We start from the raw sequence: 20,721 nt of genomic DNA on the forward strand, positions 1-20,721 counted from the left end.
GTTCACATATTGCTGAAGCCTGACTTGGAGAATTTTGAGCATTACTTTACTAGCATGTGAGATGAGTGCAACTGTGTGGTAGTTTGAGCATTCTTTGGCATTGCCTTTCTTTGGGATTGGAATGAAAACTGACCTTTTCCAGTCCTGTGGCCACTGCTGAGTTTTCCAAATTTGCTGGCATATTGAGTGCAGTACTTTCACAGCATCATCTTTCAGGATTTGGAATAGCTCAACTGGAATTCCATCACCTCCACTAGCTTTGTTCGTAGTGATGCTTTCTAAGGCCCACTTGACTTCACATTCCAGGATGTCTGGCTCTAGGTCAGTAATCACACCATCATGATTATCTGGGTCATGAAGATCTTTTTTGTACAGTTCTTCTGTGTATTCTTGCCATCTCTTCTTAATATCTTCTGCTTCTGTTAGGTCCATACCATTTTTGTCCTTATCTCTGATTTTCTTGAAGAGATCTCTAGTCTTTCCCATTCTGTTGTTTTCCTCTATTTCTTTGCATTGATCACTGAAGAAGACTTTCTTATCTCTTCTTGCTATTCTTTGGGACTCTGCATTCAGATGTTTATATCTTTCCTTTTCTCCTTTGCTTTTCACTTCTCTTCTTTTCACAGCTATTTGTAAGGCCTCCCCAGACAGCCATTTTGCTTTTTTGCATTTCTTTTCCATGGGGATGGTTTTGATCCCTGTCTCCTGTACAATGTCACGGACCTCACTCCATAGTTCATCAGGCACTCTATCTATCAGATCTAGGCCCTTAAATCTATTTCTCACTTCCACTGTATAATCATAAGGGATTTGATTTAGGTCATACCTGAATGGTCTAGTGGTTTTCCCTACTTTCTTCAATTTCAGTCTGAATTTGGCAATAAGGAGTTCATGGTCTGAGCCACAGTCAGCTCCTGGTCTTGTTTTTGCTGACTGTATAGAGCTTCTCCATCTTTGGCTGCAAAGAATATAATCAATTTGATTTTGGTGTTGACCATCTGGCAATGTCCATGTATAGAGTCCTCTCTTGTGTTGTTGGAAGAGGGTGTTTGTTATGACCAGTGCATTTTCTTGTCAAAACTCTATTAGTCTTTGCCCTGCTTCATTCCATATTCCAAGGCCAAATTTGCCTGTTACTCCAGGTGTTTCTTGACTTCCTACTTTTGCATTCCAGTCCCCTATAATGAAAAGGACATCTTTTTTGGGTGTTAGTTCTAAAAGGTCTTGTAGGTCTTCATAGAACCGTTCAACTTCAGCTTCTTCAGAGTTACTGGTTGGGGCATAGACTTGGATTACTGTGATATTGAATGGTTTGCCTTGGAAACGAACAGAGATCATTCTGTCATTTTTGAGATTGCATCCAAGTACTGCATTTCAGACTCTGTTGTTGACCATGATGGCCACTCCATTTCTTCTGAGGGATTCCTGCCCGCAGTAGTAGATATAATGGTCATCTGAGTTAAATTCACCCATTCCAGTCCATTTCACTTTGCTGATTCCTAGAATGTCAACATTGACTCTTGCCATCTCTTGTTTGATCACTTCCAATTTGCCTTGATTCATGGACCTGACATTCCAGGTTCCTATGCAATATTGCTCTTTACAGCCTTGGACCTTGCTTCTATCACCAGTCACATCCACAGCTGGGTGTTCTTTTTGCTTTGGCTCCATCCCTTCATTCTTTCTGGAGTTATTTCTCCAGTGATCTCCAGTAGCATATTGGGCACCTACTGACCTGGGGAGTTCCTCTTTCAGTATCCTATCATTTTGCCTTTTCATACCGTTCATGGGGTTCTCAAGGCAAGAATACTGAAGTGGTTTGCCATTCCCTTCTCCATTCCCTTCTCTAAGAAACTATATACACCCTTATTCAAAAATAATGCTGTTGGAAAAATGGTGCCAGTATATCTGCTTAACCACAAATTTTCAATTTGTGAAAAAACTCAATGTCTGCAAAGTGCATTTAAAAAGTAAACAATAAAAGGAGATATGCCTGTGTATTATATATATGAAAATATATAGTGATCTATATTATAGTTATTTCTTGGGCTGCACAACATCTGCATCCACTCCTTTACCTAGGTTTTGGCTTTTTAAAAATCCTTTCAGAACAAATGGAAGATGGAACACCCTTGATGAAGTATTCTTCAGAGAAGATCAGGAGACCACTTGAGGCAAGAATAAAACTCCTCGCCAATTCTTTCCAGGTTGGGACACACAGTTTTGAGAGGCACAGTCCCACTGTATCCCCCTTTGCCTCGCAAAGCAACAAAGCTATTTTTTTCTGCTTCACCCCAAAACAAAACAAATTCTTCCAATAAGAATTCTATACCATCTTCTTGCCAAATCCAAATTTCTTCATTTGAGTCCAGCTCCAGATGCATATCTCTGGCAAAGTCCTCTCTTCTTCTGGCCCTGACAGGATTTAACCTTAATAATAAACACTCTAAAAATTAAACTGTCAAGTGAACCATCACTGGCAGAGCCCATGTACTATGTTAAGGGGAGAAGGAGAATAAATAAAAATAAAATTAGTTAAAATATTTAAATCTATACATGACACAGAAAGAAAGAAATATGAATAGAAGCTAGACCCCTTATTTAAGTCAGTGGTCATGAGTTCATGCTTGGTATGTATGTCTTTGTTCATATGCCAGCAAATTTGGAAAACTCAGCAGTGGTCATAGGACTGGAAAAATTTAAGTCTTCAGTCCAATCCCAAAGAAAGGCAGTGCCAAAGAATGCTCAAAGTACCACACAATTGCACTCATCTCACATGCTAGTAAAGTAATGCTCAGAATTCTCCAAGCCAAGCTTCAACAGTATGTGAACCATGAGCTTCCAGATGTTCAAGCTGGATTTAGAAAAGGCAGAGAAACCAGAGATCAAATTGCCAACATCCGCTGGATCATCGAAAAAGCAAGAGAGTTCCAGAAAAACATCTGCTTCCGCTTTATTGACTATGCCAAAGCCTTTGACTGTGTGGATCACAACAAACTCTGGAAAATTCTGAAAGAGATGGGAATACCAGACCACCTGACTTGCCTCTTGAGAAATCTGTATGCAGGTCAGGAAGCAACAGTTAGAACTGGACATGGAACAACAGACTGATTCCAAGTTGGGAAAGGAGTACATCAAGGCTGTTTATTGTCACCCTGCTCATTTAACTTATACACAGAGTACATCATGAGAAATACTGGGCTGGATGAAGCACAAGCTGGAATCAAGATTGCCAGGAGAAATATCAATAACCTCAAATATGTAGGTGACACCACCCTTAATGGCAGAAAGCAGAGAACTAAAGAGCCTCTTGAAGAAAGTGAAAGAGGAGAGTGAAAAAGTTGGCTTAAAACTCAGCTTTCAAAAAACCAAGATCATAGCATCCAGTCCCATCACTTCATGGCAAAAAGATAGGGAAATGGTGAAACAGTGACAGACTTTATTTAGGGGGGCTCCAAAATCACTGCAGATGGTGACTGCAGCCATTAAATTAAAAGATGCTTACTCCTTGGAAGAAAAGTTATGACCAACATAGACAGCATATTAAAAAGCAAAGACATTACTTTGCCAACAAAGGTTCATCTAGTCAAAGCTATGGTTTTTCCAGTAGTCATGTATGGATGTGAGAGTTGGACTATAAAGAAAGCTGAGCGCAGAAGAATTGATGCCTTTGAACTGTGTGTTGGAGAAGACTCCTGAGAGTCCTTTGGACTGCAAGGAGATTCAACCAGTCCATCCTAAAGGAAATCAGTCGTGAATGTTCATTGGAAGGACTGATGCTGAAGCTAAAACTCCAATACTTTGGCCACCTGATGCAAAGAACTGACTCATCTGAAAAGACCCTGATCCTGGGAAAGATTGCAGGTGGGAGGAAAAGGGGACGACAGAGGATGAGATGGTTGGATGGCATCACCAACTCAATGGACATGAGTTTGAGTAAACTCTGGGAGTTGGTAATGGACAGGGAGGCCTGGCGTGCTGCAGTCCCTGGGGTCGCAAAGAGTCAGACATGACTGAGCAACTGAACTGACTGAATTTAAAAAGGTGTGAAATCATGATTCTTATACAAATATAAAATTAACAAATGTTGAAAATTTTACTTAACTCACTGAGTAATGTGGGGACTAATAAGGTGTTAAAAAAGAAATCAGTCCAAAGGAGACTCCAAAGAACAGATATATATGTAAGAAATGAGGTATGATGAAATGTTTGTTAATAGATATTAAACTGATTTCTTGGGAAATGTGATCATTGGACGCAGTTGTATCTCCATTGGACAAAATTATTGTTCACCTCTATAGACTAAATTATCTGCATTGCAATCAGTTTTCAACAACTCACAAAGTTGTAAAATAACTCAAAGATATTGTAAAACAAGACACCTGCTGCTAAGTCACTTCAGTCGTGTCCGACTCTGTGCGACCCCATAGACGGCAGCCCACCAGGTTCTGCCATCCCTGGGATTCTCCAGGCAAGAGCACTGGAGTGGGTTGCCATTTCCTTCTCCAATGCATGAAAGTGAAAAGTGAAAGGGAAGTCGCTCAGTCATGTCTGACTCTTCGAGACCCCATGGACTGCAGCCTACCAGGCTCCTCTGTCCATGGGATTTTCCAGGCAAGAGTACTGTAGTGGGTTGCCATTGCCTTCTCCAAAGACACCTGCAGAGTTAAAATAAATCAGGAGGCTGGCTGCTCTGGCTAGCACCTAGCAGTCCACAGGACACCCATTCCGAAGTCTTTCACAGCTTTTCCTATTACTTCCCTTTTCCACCATCTAGTCCATGCTCCCTGTGCCTTCAACTTTAGTGAGTGTGGTTTCATCTCCAAGTGTTAGTGTTAGTGGCTCAGTTGTGTTGGACTCTTTGCAACCACATGGACAGTAGCCTGCCAGGCTTCTCTGTCCATGGGATTTCTCAGGCAAGAATCCTGGAGTGGGTTGCCATTTCTTTTGCCAGGGCATCTTCCCAACCCAGGGATTGAACTCAGGTCTCCTGCATTGCAGACAGATTCTTTACCATCTGAGCCACCAGGGAAGCCCTTTTTTCTTCTCCAAGGTTGTGACCTAAATCTTCATTCCTGGGGAATCTGAGGCCTTAGTGGTCTTGCTCTGGAGGGTTGTAGTAATGATCCGTTGACTTTTCCCTCTGAACAAAGCAATGCTTGCAGATCCACTAGAGCAGAGGTTCCCAACCCCCAGGCCACAAGCCTGTATTCATGACCTGTTAGGAACCAGGCCACACAGCAGGAAGTGGGCAGTAGGCAAGCAAGTGAAGCTTCATTTGTATTTATGGCTGCTCCCCATCTCGCACATTATCGCCTGAGCTCCACCTCCTATCAGATCAACAGTGGCTTTAGATCATCATAAAAGCACAAACCCTACTGCACTTGAACCATCCTGAAACCACCCGCCAACCCCCATCCATGGAAAAATTGTCTTCCACGAAATTGAAATTGGTCCCTGGTGCCAAAAAGGTTGGGGATGGCTGCCCTAAAGGATTCTTAACCTCCATCCAACCTCCTTCCCACCACATGTGTAATAGCAACTCTAGTTCCCCTTCATAAGCAGTATCAGTTACCCTACAAAAGCCCAGTTCAGTTCAGTTCAGTCACTCAGTTGTGTCTGACTCTTTGCGACCCCATGGACTGCAGCATGCCAGGCCTCCCTGTCCAACACCAACTCCTGGCGTGTACTCAAACTCATGTCCATTGAGTCAGTGATGCCATCCAACCATCTCATCCTCGGTCATCCCCTTCTCCTCTCACCTTCAATCTTGAAAAGACCAGCATCAGAGTCTTTTCAAATGAGTCAGCTCTTTGCATCAGGTGGCCAAAGTACTGGAGTTTCAGCTTCAGCATCAGTCCTTCCAATGAATATTCAGGACTGATTTCCTTTAGGATGGACTGGTTGGATCTTCTTGCAGTCCATAAGCCCTTTATTATCTGTTTCCTAATGACATGGTGGCCTTGAAATGGCCAGGTGACCTTCTAGTCTCTGCTTCCACTTCATCAGAACCATTTTATATCCCTGGTGAAAGCATCCATCCTTCAAGCACTAAAATTATTAAAGACCAGAGCTCAGAAGTTTGAGAATGAGAACTGAAGTGTTGTGAGTGGGTTAGACCAGTGATTCTCAAACTTTAACATGCATATGAATAAGCAGAGAGTTTTATTAAAATGTAGAACTGATCCATTAGCTCTGGAGTGGGATCTGAGATGCTACACTTCTAACAAGCTGATTCTACATTTCTAACAAACTCCTTGGGGATTCCAATGTTGCAGTCTCATGAACCACACTTCGAATTGCAGGGAGCTAGCATTAGGCCTAATCCTAAGAAACACCACCCTCATTTCCTTGGTTCCTGAACCTTTAGATTCTGGCTAAGATGCAGTACCATGTGTTGGTCACTAGTTCAGAGAGGAAACTGCATTGTCTAGGAGAGCATAGCAACTTCCCAGAATGCTAATTCCCATCTGGTTCTTTTCTGGCACTCTCCTAAGCTCTTGCAGCATTGTATAAGGCCAGCTGCTTCTGGGCATTGGGATACATGATTAGATCAGAGATTCGCCGAGACATCAGCCTATTGTTGCATTTCTTTGGCTGTAAAAGAGAGCCTTTGGTCAGAGGCAGTGTTGGGTGTGTGTGTGCACACAGTCGTGTTTGACTCTTTATGACACCATGGATTGCAGCCTGCCAAGCTCCTCTCATGGGATTGTTGGGTGGAATATATCAAAATGAGAAGGATACTCAATGGGGTCCACAGTTTGTTGTGTGGATGCCAGAAACATGGCAGTGGGGAAAGCAAGCCCACATGCCCAATGAATGAATATTCCAGAAAGACTCTGTGCTCCCCTTTCTATAAGGAAGGGGCTTGGTATGATGGCCTGCTCCCAGGAGGCTGGCTGGTGCCTTGAATTATGGTACCATCCTAGAGATGCTTAGTCACTGCTGTTGGCAACTTGGTGTCTGAGCAGTGGTCATGGCCAGGTCATCCTTGGTGAGAGAAATGCACATTTCTGAGCCAGTGTGTTTCCTCTGTCCACATGGCCACTGCTACATGAGCCCACTGATCAAGCAATATCATGCCTGAAGTAAAAGGCTCACAGACATCTACAGAGTTGGTCATCTCATCCACCTGATTACCAAGAGCCTCCTCTGCCATTGGGACCTTCTGGTGAGCATTAGCATGAGCCACAAATATCTGCATTCTATGGACCCATCCCGGAGAAGGCGATGGCACCCCACTCCAGTACTCTTTCCTGGAAAATTCCATGGACGGAGGAGCCTGGTAGGCTGCAGTCCATGGGGTTGCGAAGAGTCAGACACGACTGAGCGACTTCACTTTCACTTTTCACTTTCCTGCATTGGAGAAGGAAATGGCAACCCACTCCAGTGTTCTTGCCTGGAGAATCCCAGGGACAGGGGAGCCTGGTGGGCTGCCGTCTATGGGGTTGCACAGAGTTGGACACGACTGAAGCGACTTAGCAGCAGCAGCAGTATGGACCCATCCACGTAATTTCAAAACCACCTCAACACCAAATTCTCAGTCTTGTCCCTTCCAAGTACCTCATCATCTATCCAAATTCTTATGTGGTGTTTTAAAATGTATCCCAGATTCATTTTAATCAGCTATGGTAAGGCATGCAGACACAGAAATGACTCATAGAGGAAGAAGTTTTTACTCACAGTTCCTTGGAAGTAGGAGGTTCAGCACATCATGCAGGGCCACTGAAGAAGCACCAGGGTCAGTTAGGAGTTAGAGGGAGAGCAAGGGGAAAACATGGGCATTGACCTTTATTACAGTTTCTGTGGGGAATTCAAGGCAAAGCAGAGTGAGCAACCTTACGACTGGCTAGTTTGAATAATTTCAGCAGACTCTGGGGTATGGGATCTGCCTCCAGTTATCTGGCAGTTGGCCCCAGATGACTAGGGCTGGGAAATATTAGCTCAACCTGTGAGAGCTCCATAAAGGAGGTGGTTTGTAGTATGGACCCCAGATCGCTCAGTTTGCATATGTGCTCTGGGATAAGAAATTTGCTATCTCTATGAATTAGCTAATCATAGGAGAGGCAGTCTCTCCAGTCAGCAAGACCCCAACATCAAGAACACAGAAAATGGGACTTCCCTGGTGGTCCAGTGGATAAGACTTCTTCCAATGCAAGTTCATTGCATGAAAGGGAATGCAAGTTCAGTTCCTGGTTGGAGAGCTAAGATCCCACATGCCTTGTGGCCAAAAAACCTTGCAATCATAAAACAGAAACAATATTGTAACAAATTCAGTAAAGACTTTAAAAATGATCCGCATCAAGAAAAATCTAAAAAAAAGAATACAGAAAATATGAAAATATGGTTAATATACATGCTGCTGCTGCTAAGTCGCTTCAGTCGTGTCCTACTCTGTACAACCCCATAGACAGCAGCCCACCAGGCTCCCCCGTCCCTGGGATTCTCCAGGCAAGAACACTGGAGTGGGTTGCCATTTCCTTCTCCAGTGCATGAAAGTGAAAAGTGAAAGTGAAGTCGCTCAGTCGTGTCCGACTCTTATAAATGCCTTACCTCAGGACAATTCTCCTTCTGGACTGAGAGCACTGCTCAAAGTTCTGCCTACAGGGAATTTCCCTCCCTACTCTCTCCCAGCCACCTCTGACTATAGTTGTCCCCTGTGAACTTGTACCAGCAGATGATGCCAACTCATCTGTCAACCAGGCTCATATATTTCCTTCCTCAGTCATTTGTCAGAGAGGGTTCCCTGTGAGACTGAAACAGAGCTCAGATGCAGAAGGGAGTGTGAGAGGCTTAAGAAATATTAGTGTGACTGATGTGGGGGAGGGTCCAAAGGTGAGGTGAGGCTAAGAGTTGACTGAGCCTGCTGCCTCCAGAGTTCATGGAAGAGGCCTTTCACAGGCTCCTAAGAGCCCTGGGGGCAGGATCTGATGGGTCCTGGGGTCTCAGCCCATTCTGTGACTCATGGAAGGTCACCAAGATCTACTTCCCACCCTTTTGTGATCTAGGGTCATCTCTTCTCTCCTGTCTCCTCATTCCTGTGCTTGACCAGTCCAGAGGGAGTTCCCAGTTGTGCTGTCAACTGTCCACTCGAGTTGCCCCTGATGATAATGTCACAAGTCAACAATATCTTCCTGTCTCTATTCTGGGTGCCAGCCTATCCACTCTCCCACTCACCTTGCAGGGAGTTTGGGGTAGAATCCCTCTATCATGGCAAGTTCTATTTCAAATCTTGGAAAAACAGCTTCCATTTGGTTTCTCTGAGGAATGGTCAGGAGACCATTTCCAGATATTTATTTTTGGTTTCCATGTCTGAGTCACCAGTATTTCATTTACCTTGTTAGGCTCAGTGAGTCATTCTCAGATCCTTCTTTCTGCATGAAAGTATTTTAAGGTGAAGGAGTACATGATGGAAAATTCTTCAGGCTATCCCTTCCAGCCTCCTCTCTGCCATGGCTTCCTCATCTTTGTCTTCAGTCTTCAGCCCCAATCTCCATTCTGAGATTTACTTTTGCCTCTCTAGAGGCCCATTGGGCATTTTTCTTAGATGTCCTCCAAAACCCTCAGATTGTCCTCAGCCTCATGGAGCTCAGCTTCTTCTCCCTAATTTGGCTTTCTTATTTTTTTTAATTTCTTGTTAATGTGAGTGGTTCCATAACTATCAGTCGCTCATGCCCTGACTTCAGCAGGTCCCTTCCCTCCCGTGTATACCTAGCCATCCTTCTCTTGGGGAGCATTTCTTGCCTTGTAAGCTATCTAATCCCATCTTCCCAAAAACCCACTTAGGCCAGTATTCTCTGAAGTGCAGCATCTTAACTACTGGACCTCCAGGGAAGTCCCTGGAACATGGTTTGAACACTGAAAAGAAAAAACTTCAAGAGAGGGAATTCAGGCTCCTTGCAGTGTATATGGATACCAGTGTTGGGAATTCTTAGATCCTGGGCCCCAGTATACCAGAGAGTTTACAACTAGATAAGATTGTTCGCTTCCTGCTAAGGAGCCTGTTCTGCTGCAGATAACCTTGGTAGTATATAGTGTCAGAAATAAGTTTCTTTTGATGGACTAAGCCAGCCTTGTTCCCAAGGGTTTATTCTGTTTTTCTAAATAGAGAAGGCCTCTAATTGATCTACTTGGCCACATGTTTCAGAGTCACAAAGGCAGTGAGATTCACCAGAACTGCCTCCAGTTTTTTGAGATATTTTTGCTGGGTATAGAATTATAGGTTGGCAGTATTTTGTGTGTGTGTGTGTGGCACTTTAAAGATGTTATTTATTTTCTTCTGGTATTTGTTGTTTCTGATAAAAAGTCAACTGTAATTCTTACTGTCATTCTCCTGTATGTAATGTCTTTTTTCCTCCTCACTTAAGATTTTCTCTTTGTTTTTTAGCAGTTTTACTATAATGTGGCTAGATGTGGTTTTCTTCATATTTATCTTGCTTCAATTCACTGGGTTTTGTGGGTTTGATATGTTGGTCAAATTTTGGAAAACTTTAGGCAGTATTTCTTCAAATAATTTTTCTATCCAATTCTCTTTTTTCTCTTCTCTCAAATTCCTATCCCATGTGTATTTGACTGCTTGATGCGTGTTCCTCAGGTATTGAGACTCTTCATCCCCCAGCCCACCCCCTAATCTAGGCTTCAGCCTGGTTGATTCTGTTGTCTTGCCTTCAAGTTCACAGATCTCTTGTTGTGACCAAACTGCTATAAATTCCATTCAATAATTAACATTTTTTTCAGATGTTTTGTTTTTCAGTTCTAGGATGTCATTTAGTTCTTTTTAAAGATTTTCCTTCTTTTTCTTGAAATCTCCCATCTCTTCACTTATTATATCTACCTTTTCCTATAGATTTTTTAAAACATATTTATACTTAAAAAAAAAATACTGAACCCATCCTTTTCCTCCTAGGATAAGTGTCTTGTTAAGTGGTGATAAAAAAAAATCTATAACAAAATATCTGTTAGTAAGCTGCTGTATATCTTCTTTGGTGAGATATATGTTCAGATATTGGGTTGTTATTTTTGTTGTTGTTGAGTTTTAAGTATTCTTTGAATATTTTGGATACAAGTCCCTTTTCAGATATATGTATTGCAAATATTTTCTCCCAGTCTGTGGCTTGTCTTTTCATTCTCTTAACAATATCTTTTGCAGAGCAGAAATTTTTCATTTTAATGAAGTCTGGCTTATCATTTTTTTCTTCCATGGGTCATGGTGGTGTGTTAAAAGACGAATTACTAAATTCCAGATCAACTAGGTTTTCTCTTGTATTATCGTCTAGAAATTTTATAGTTTTACTTAATTTTTGTGCAAGATGTAAGATCAGTGCCTACATCTATTTGTTTTTTGAATGTAAATATCCAATTGTTCCCAACACCACTTATTGAAAAAACTATCATTTCTCCATCAAATTGCCTTTGCTCCTTTGTCAAGGATCAGTTTGTGCAGTCTGTTTGGAGGCTGTCTATTCCATTTGTCTAGTCTATTTGATATATTTATCTGTTATTTCACTAATACCACACTCTCCTGGTTATTGTAGCTTTATAGTAAGTCTTAAAATTAGACAGTGTCAGTTCTCTGACTTTGTTTCTCTTCTTCAGTATCATATTGGCTATTCAGGTCTTTTATCATAAATGGGTATTGGGTTTATTGATTACTGATTCATTTTCTAAAAGATATGGGCCCTTGACACACTTTAAATTGGGTTATTTGTCTTTTTATTGGGGCTTCCCTAGTAGCTCAGTTGGTAAAGAATCTGCCTGCAGTGCAGGAGACCTGGGTTTGATCTTTTTATTGTTGTACTATATAAATTCTTTATTATTTCAATACAAATACTTTGTCAGATACTGATTTGCAAATATTTTCCCCATTTTGTGGGTTGTATTTTCACTTTCTTGATGATATCTTTTGAAGTACAAAAATTCAAAATTTTTATAAGGTCTAATATATCTATTTTCTTTTTTTGTTGCTTGTGTTTTTGGTGTCACATCTAAGAAAACATTTTTTAACCCAAGGCTGCAAAAATTTACTCCTGTGTTTTCTTGTAAGGTTATTACATTTAGGTCTCTGATCCATTTTGAGTTCACTTTTTTGTATATGGTGTGAGGTAGAAGTCCATCTTCATTCTTTTACGTGTGAATATTTAGTTGTCTCAATATACATTTATACTTTTTAAAGTCTTTGCTAATTGTAACATTTAAGTCAAATATGGATCTGTTTCTATTGACTAGTTTTTCTCTTAACCATGGAGCAAATTTTCCTGTTTCTTCATACACACACACACACACACACACACACACATCTTTTTTGTTTGTTGGAGTTTTTATGTATACTTCATCATAGGAACTCCAGATCTGTGTTGTCTTCTTGCGAAGAAGGTTAATTTTTATTCTAGCAGGCAGTTAACTTCTAACAGATCATCTTGATCTTGTGGTAGTTAAGTTTTACATTTTGGGGGGGCAGGTGTATTTCAGTTTTACTCTTAGTCCTAGAGCTAATCTCTTAAGTCCTAGGTTGTAATTTTTATTCCTGAAGTATGACCTTTTAGATGTTCCCCTGGAAATTCCCAAATGTTTACCAACCTTCTCTAATTAGGCAAAACTTGAACTCCAAACTCTATTTCTCCTGTAGTGGGCAGAAACTGAATCTCTGCTCGACTCTCCACTTCCTAGCTGTATTTTACTCAGCCACCTTGGAATATTACCAAGGTGGCTGATTCTGTACAATTCAGAAGCCAGCTAAGAAATTGAAAGGAATTTATGTGTGAGTTTGGTTTATGACTTGTGCTTCCCTCTTACTGAGGATTTTTCCTTTTCAATTTCCAGCATCTTTGACCATCTCAAACTCTATTTTCCACTTCCTCAGGCAAATTCGGCTATGGGTTTCTTCTGGAGTTCTGTCTGCCCCATGATTTGCTGACCAGGTGGTTTCTTTAGCTGCATCCACGTGGATTTACTCTGGTGTGGTCCCCACATTTCAAAAGTTGGATCCTTTCCAGTTTCTGCCAGCTTTTGATAGCTTTTCTAGCCTTCAGACAGTTACTGTAAAATATTTTGTTTAGAAAATTCCCTGGTAGCCGAGTGGTTAGGATTCTGTGCTTTTGATGCTGAAGGTGTGGGTTCAATCTCTGGTCAGGGAACTAAGATTTCCCATACGCCACATGGTGTGGCCAAAGATACATAGAATAAAATAAAATATTTTGTTCTGAGTTTATTATCATTATTGGCAAGAGGATTAGTCCAATACAAACTACCCCACCATTTCTAAAAACAGGAGGAGCAGACTAAGCAGGACTTTGGACTTTATTCTGCAGGCTAGAAGATTTTAAATGAAAGGTTAGTAGGATGAGTTCATGCTTTGTGGGAGATTAGTGTGGGGATAGTTTGCAAGATGGATTGGTAAGAGGAAAGTCAAGGGGCAGGAAAGCAGTTAAGAGACTCTTACAGTAGTTAAAGAGAGCGGGGGCAGGCGGGGAGGGGGAAACCAAAGCTTCAACTAGGGAAGAGAAACAGTAGAAATGGAAAAGGATGGTGACATGGGGGAGACAAAAGAAAAGATCGTTTCTGTGAGGGCTTTCCCACATGAAAGAGGTTTTTGTTTGCTTGTTTTGCTGTACCTCAGCATGTGGAATCTTAGTTCCTGACCAGGGATCAAACCCGTGCCCCCTGCAGTGGAAGCTCTGAGTCCTAACCACTGGACCACCAGGGAAGTCCTCAGAAGTGTTTTTAAGTGATCAGTGAGGATTACCGTTATTCTATCTCAGAGAATATGGCCAGGTTAAAGTTCATCCCAGAGTGTGTCTCTGTGGAAGTTTGGAAACTTTATTCACCTGGTATTAGTCCTGGCAAAATGACCTGACTGAATCCTGAGTCACTGCTGGTCTTCAGGTCTCAGTGGCTCACCTGAGGGCCAGTGAAGGCCACCTAAAGTCTACTTTGAGCTCGAGCCTGGGTCAGTTGTGGAAATGGCCTATTTGCTTGCATCCCCAGGGTCTGGAGTGGAACGGGACCAACCTGGGGAAGAATAGGAGAAGGGGTGACCAGTGGTAGGCCAGGCTGCCTGGACCCATCTCAACATCTGCTGTTGGAGCCTGTTCTCTTGAAGCTGGCAACCGTTCATCCTTGACCTTTTCTGCTAGCTTTATTGCTTTCTCTTTCAACAGGTCAAATGGATGATGTACTGGATTATATTTGCACTATTCACCACAGCAGAGACATTCACCGACATCTTCCTTTGTTGGTAAGTACTCCAGGAATTGGGACTTTTCCAGGTAAGTTGCCTAGTCTCAAGGGAGAGATGGAAAAGGTCTGACCACAGTCTTAAACCTTATCAGCAGAGAAGCAGGTGCAAGGATATTCACTGGAACATTTCAAATCAACTTCTTCTAAAGTTGTTCTTCAAGTAAATATTTATTGAATGCCCTTATCAGAGCAGGTATTGTTCTTATAATGATGAGCAAGATAAACAAAATTCTTCAATTAATGGAGTTGGTAAAGAAGCATTCATATGTTAAAAAAATTAAAAGGAAAATAAGAAACAATACACACAAGTGTGCAATAAAACTAAATTTCCCCCCAACACCATTCACTCTCACCATTACTGCTTTTCACAGTTGTATACAATTTTTAAAAATGTGTGCATGTGTATATGTACACACACCTTTTTTGTTGTTCACTTGCTAAGTTGTGTCTGATTCTTTGCGACTCCACAGACTATAGCACGCTTGGTTCCTCTGTCCTCCACTATCTCTTGAAGTTTACTCAAATTCATGTTCACTGTGTTGATAATGCCATCTAACCATCTCATCCTCTGCCATCCCCTTCTACTTTTGCCTTCAGTCTTTCCCAGCATCAGGGTCTTTTCCAATGAATTGGCTCTTCACATCAGGTAGCCAGAATATTGGAGCTTCAGCAAAAGTCCTTCCAATGAATATTCAGGGGTACACACATATACACATACTTTTCCTTTTTTTAAGGATGTACCAAATGCTTTGGACTTCCCTGGTAGCTCAGACAATAAAGAGGCTGCCTGCAATGCAGGAGACCTGGGTTTGATCCCTGAGTTGGGAAGATCCCCTGGAGGAGGGCATGGGAACCCACTCCAGTACTCTTGCTGGCAGAATCCCATGGACAGAGGAGCCTGGTGGGCTACAGTCAGTGGGGGGCACAAAGAGTTGAACATGACTGAGCGACTAAGCACAACATACAGCACTGTATGCTTCAGCATTATGCAAACCAAGAACTCCCAGATGTCTAAACTGGGTTTAGAAAAGGAAGAGGAGCTAGAGATCAAACTGCCAACATTCATTGGATTATAGAGAAAGCAAGGGAATTTCAGAAAAACATCTATCTCTGTTTCATTGACTATGCTAAAGCCTTTCACTCTGTGGATCATGACAAACTGTGGAAAGCTCTTAGAGAGATGGGAATACCAGACCATCTTACCTGTCTCCTGAGAAATCTGTATGCGGGTCAAGAAGCAACAGTTAGAACCCTGTCTGGAACAAGTGATTGGTTCAAGATCGAGAAAGGAGTACAACAGGGCTGTCTATTGGCATCCTGTTTGTTTAACGTATACACTGAGCACATCATGAGAAATGCTAGACTGGATGAGTTACAAGCTGGAATCAAGATAGGCAGGAGAAACATCAACAACCTCAGATATGCGGATGATAACACTCTAATGGCAGAAAGTGAAGAGGAACTAAAGAGCCCCTTGATGAGGATGAAGGAGGAGAGTGAAAGAGCTGGCTTAAGACTAAATATCAAAAAAACTAAGATCATGGCGTCTGGCCCCATTACTGTATGGCAAGTAGAAGGGGGAAAGGTGGAAGTAGTGACCGATTCCCTCTCCTTGGGCTCCAAAACCACTGCAGATGGTGACTGCAGCCATGAAATCAGAAGATGATTGCTTCTTGGCAGGAAAACGATGACAAACCTAGACAGTGTGTTGAAAAGCAGAGACATTACTCTGCCAACAAGGCTATGGTCTTCCCAGGGGTCATGTGTGGTTGTGAGAGTTGAACTGTAAAGAAGGCAGAACGCCAAAGAATTGATGCCTTCAAACTGTGGTGCTGGAGAAGACCCCTGAAAGTTCCTTGGACAGCAAGATCAAACCAGTCAATGTTAAGGGAGATTCACTGGATATTCACCCTGACTATTCACTGGACAGACTGATGCTGAAGCTGAAGCTCCAGTATTTTGGTCATCTGATATGCTGCTGCTGCTAAGTCGCTTCAGTCATGTCCGACTCTGTGCGACCCCATAGACGGCAGCTCACCAGGCTCCCCCATCCCTGGGATTCTCCAGGCAAGAACACTGGAGTGGGTTGTCATTTCCTTCTCCAGTGCATAAAAGTGAAAAGTGAAAGTGAAGTCGCTCAGTCGTGTCCAACTCAGCGACCCCATGGACTTCGGCCCACCAGGCTCCTCTGTCCATGGGATTTTCCAGGCAAGAGTACTGGAGTGGGGTGCCATTGCCTTCTCCACATCTGATATGAACAGATGCTTATTGAAAAAGTCCCTGATGCTGGGAAAGATTGAGAGCAGAGGGAGAAGAGGGCATCAGAGGATGAGATGGCTGGATGACATCATCGATGCAATTTACATAAACTTGAGCAAACTCTGGGAGATGGTGAGGGACAAGGAGACCTGGCGTGCTGCAGTTCATGGGGTCTCGAAGAGCTGGACATGATTGGGTGACTGAACAACAGCTATAGTATACCTAATAGTTCTTACTTTGTTTTTTAAATTTATTTTTTTAAATACTTTCATGTAAGCATAAACAGATCTACCTACTTTTTTTAAAGGCCACATAGAATTTCATGGTATAGATGAACTGTAATTTATTTAATCTATTCCCTTTTGATAGACAGCTCTTTTTCTTTTATGACCAGTACAGTTATAGTGGTGAACCAAGTGAAAATCATAAGCTACATGTTTGTACTGATATATTGTGTCTTAGCTAAATGAGGTTGTGAATAATATATAGTGTCCTGTTTATATCTGAAGTGTCTGAGTTTGTGCACATGTGAATATATACTAAAAATAGTGTGGAAAATACTCATCACTTAACTAGGGTTATTTCTGCAATTTGGGATCATGAGGTCAGTTTCACATTTGCTGTGTTTTATGAATGTTTTACCATGATCAAATATCATCAGAAAAAAATAATAAGGATATTTCCATTTTGGAGAAAAAGTTCTCATCCTAAAAAGGATTCGTCTGGACTTATCCTCTGGGGTGTCCTGGGTCAAAGACGTCCACTTCTCTGAACACTACTTCACTGAATCCTGTCTTGGCTCGGTGTGTATGTCGTTTTTCCCCTGAAGGAGCCTGGCTTTCATCTCCACTGGGAGAGATAGATGTCTCAGCTATTATGACCTCAAGCTGGAAGGAAGGAATCTGGATTACCTAATTTAATATGCTTGTGCTATCCTGTCCTGTTCTGTGCCCAGGTAAACAGCAGACCAGAGATGGGCTGAGTCTCTAAGAATGGAGACAGAACTCTGCTGAGCCATTTTTTTTTTCCTTCCCCAGGCCCCACGGGCTGCCACTAAGAGGCAAACCCCATTTTGATCAGAGCTTCAGTGGGGAGGCTCCTGTCTGTCCCGTGGAGATGAGGAGAATAGGCTGGACCTAGTGAGGACTGTGTAATCCATTAAGGATCATAGCCACCATATGACCCAGCAGTCCCATTACTGGGCATATACTCTGAGAAAACCACAATTCAAAAAGACACATGTTACCCCCGTGTTCATTGCAGCACTATTTACAGTAGCCAGGATATGGAAACAACCGAGATGTCCATCGACAGATGAATGGATAAAGAAGTTGTGGTATATATATAATGGAATACTACTCAGCCATAAAAAGAAATGAATTTGAGTACCTTCTAGTGAGGTGGATAAACCTAGAGCCTTTTATACAGAGTGAAGTAAGTCAGAAAGAGAAAAACAAATATAGTATATTAAAGCGTATATACTGAATCTAGAAAGATGGTATTGATGAACCTAATTGCAGGGAAGGTATGGAGACACGGATGTGGAGACACAGATGTGGACACAGTGGGGGAACGAGAGGGTGGATGAACTCAGAGAGTAGCACTGGCATATGTACACTATCATATGTAAAGTAGATAGCTAGTGGGAAGGTGCTGCTGCTGCTGCTGCTACTGCTAAGTTGCTTCAGTTGTGTCCGACTCTGTGAGACCCCATAGACGGCAGCCCACCAGACTCCCCTGTCCCTGGGACTCTCCAGGCAAGAACACTGGAGTGGGTTGCCATTTCCTTCTCCAATGCATGAAAGTGAAAAGTCAAAGTGAAGTCGCTCAGTCATGTCGGACTCTTCGCAACCCCATGGACTGCAGCCTACCAGGCTCCTCCGTCCATGGGATTTTCCAGGCAAGAGTACTGGAGTGGGGTGCCGTTGCCTCCTCCAAGTGGGAAGGTGCTAATACGTTAATAACACAGGGAGCCCAGCCTGGTACTCTGTGATGAACCAGAGGGGTGGAATGAGGGCAGGAAGGGAGGCCCAAGAGAAGGGATATAAATATATAGTTACGACTGATTTGCAATGTTGTACAGCAGAAGCTAACGCAACATTGTAAAGCAATTGTCCTCCAATTAAAAAAAAAGAGAGCATGGCCAGCACTTCTTGTGGTCTAGTCTTCTGTTGTAATGCCCTCCTTTTGGCTGGCACTGGTGGCCTCCTGCTCTCCTCTCATCCTTTATTATGAACACTGTGGGGAAGAACATTAGTCTCATGAGCTCTTTCCTGGGGGTCCTGGCATTTCAACCACTTTGCTGGGTGGAAATCCTACCTAATGATGGATGTGCTGCTCCCTAATAGCTGGGATATGTTTAACCCATGGTCCTGGAATTTTAGTCTCATGCCTAATAAGTAGACTTCCCAGGTGGCACTAGTGGTAGAGAATCTGCCTGCCAGTGCAGGAGACATAAAGAGACTCAGGTTCAATCCCTGGGTCAGGAAGATGCCCTGGAGGAGGGCATGGCAACCCAAGTGTCAACAACTGCCTCTGGGGTTGATTTAATTTTGATTTGGGGGAGGTGTATTACTTTTCTATTGCTGCCATAATAGATTACTAAAACTTTAGCATCCTTAAACACTACAAATTTATTACTTCGCAGTTTCTGAGAGTTAGAAGTTCAAGTAGAGTCAACTGAGTCCTCTGATGGGAAGCTCACAAGACCAAAACCTGGGCGTGGGTCATCCCAGGCTCTTATCTGGAGGCTCTGGGGAGATTCCACTTACAGGTTCGTTCAGGTTGTTGGCAGAGTCAATTCCTTGGGGCTGTAGGACTGAGGTCCCCACTTCCTTGACATGTGACATCCTGTCATCTTCAAGCCAACAATGGCATGTCATTTCTGTCCTCTTCTGTTACCAGCCAGAGAATGGTCTCTGCCTTATTGTTTAAGGTATCATGCTATTAGATTAAGCCCACCCCAATAATTCAATATAACCTCCCCATCTTAAAAAAAAATTCATGATTATCTATTAAGAGCACTTGCAATACATGTACCAAATGCATTGACTTGAACTTTGAAATTTTCACATGTTCAGTTTTCTTTTTTTTTGGCTATGCTGACTCTTCACTGTGGCGTGTGGGCTCCATAGTTGTAGTGCACAGGTTTAGTCTCCCGACCAGGGATTGAACCTGCATCCCTTGCATTGGAAGGCACATTCTTAACCACTGGACCATCAGGAAAGTCCCAGTCTCTGTAACTTAAAGTCAGAAGATTAATTACCTTAATTACATGTGTAGAATCCCTTATGCCATGTGAGGTAACATATTGGTGGGTAACATGGGGAGGAAGTTCATAGGATCAAAAATGCTGCCTATCACAGGAAGGCATCTGATAGCTAGTGTATTTGGAGTGTGTGTGCAGTGTGAGCAGAACACCCCTCTCTTCCTGACCCATGTAGAGGCATCATCTGGTCCCTCCTTGGTCCCCCTGAGCTCACACTGTCCAGGCAGTTTGTGGGTGGAAAGTGAGGGTGTCTTGCCTGTCTCCTGGCACCTTGGGCTCCACTTTTGCAGGGAAGAGCAACTAAACCACTACCACCTGTGCCTGTCTCAGCTTGCAGTCTGGACATGCCCTCAGCCTGCTCTGTCTTTTCCTGGCAAGCTCCAGGTGTCACAGATCCTGGTCTCCTTCTGGGATAGTCCTCCCTCTCCATCCTCTCTTTAACCCTGGGGTTGGACCCAGAACAGGCCTATTAGACAGACAGAGCCTCTTTCCCTTCCAGGGAATGGATCCCAATTCAGCAGCTCTAAGTTCTTTTTATAATTAAAGAAGTAGAGAGGTAGTTCTACACCTTCTGGCTTCCTAGAAGCATCTTTCACTTCTGTTCACTTCCTGGACTGGAAATCACCCCTCATGTCTATACTTTTCCTCTCATTCTTCATGCATCCATCCCCACCCTGCTCTCTCCACCTCACCCTTAGCACAGTTCTCTCTTCATAGGTAACTTTTAAAAGCTTTCTATCTTGATGAAAACAGCAGCTGTGTATGGTCCCAGAAGAGATAGGATGGTGGTTTGTTTCACAATTTGTGTAGATTATTTCATTTAATTTTTAAAAACGTATATAATACTACATGCACATGGCAAAATAAAACTGAAACAATACACTAAAAAGTAAGTCCCTCTTCCCCCAGGCCTTTGGCTCTCTCCCCAGAGGTTAGCATGATCAAAGTCAGTTGTGTTT

At 42.7% G+C, this 20,721-nt stretch overlaps 1 protein-coding gene across 8 annotated transcripts in view; it reads left to right on the top strand.

Moving 5' to 3' along the window:
- REEP1 (receptor accessory protein 1) overlaps nucleotides 1–20,721 on the top strand; it is a 136,887-nt gene that overhangs the window by 65,356 nt on the left and 50,810 nt on the right. For all 8 annotated transcript variants that reach the window (XM_059891517.1, XM_059891519.1, XM_059891518.1 and 5 more), the window contains 1 exon segment: nucleotides 14,157–14,233. In XM_059891517.1, the coding sequence (XP_059747500.1) occupies nucleotides 14,157–14,233 (77 nt within the window).

The sequence above is a fragment of the Bos taurus genome, chromosome 11, assembly GCF_002263795.3.
Source record: "Bos taurus isolate L1 Dominette 01449 registration number 42190680 breed Hereford chromosome 11, ARS-UCD2.0, whole genome shotgun sequence".
In the NCBI taxonomy this organism is placed as follows: Eukaryota; Metazoa; Chordata; class Mammalia; order Artiodactyla; family Bovidae; genus Bos; species Bos taurus.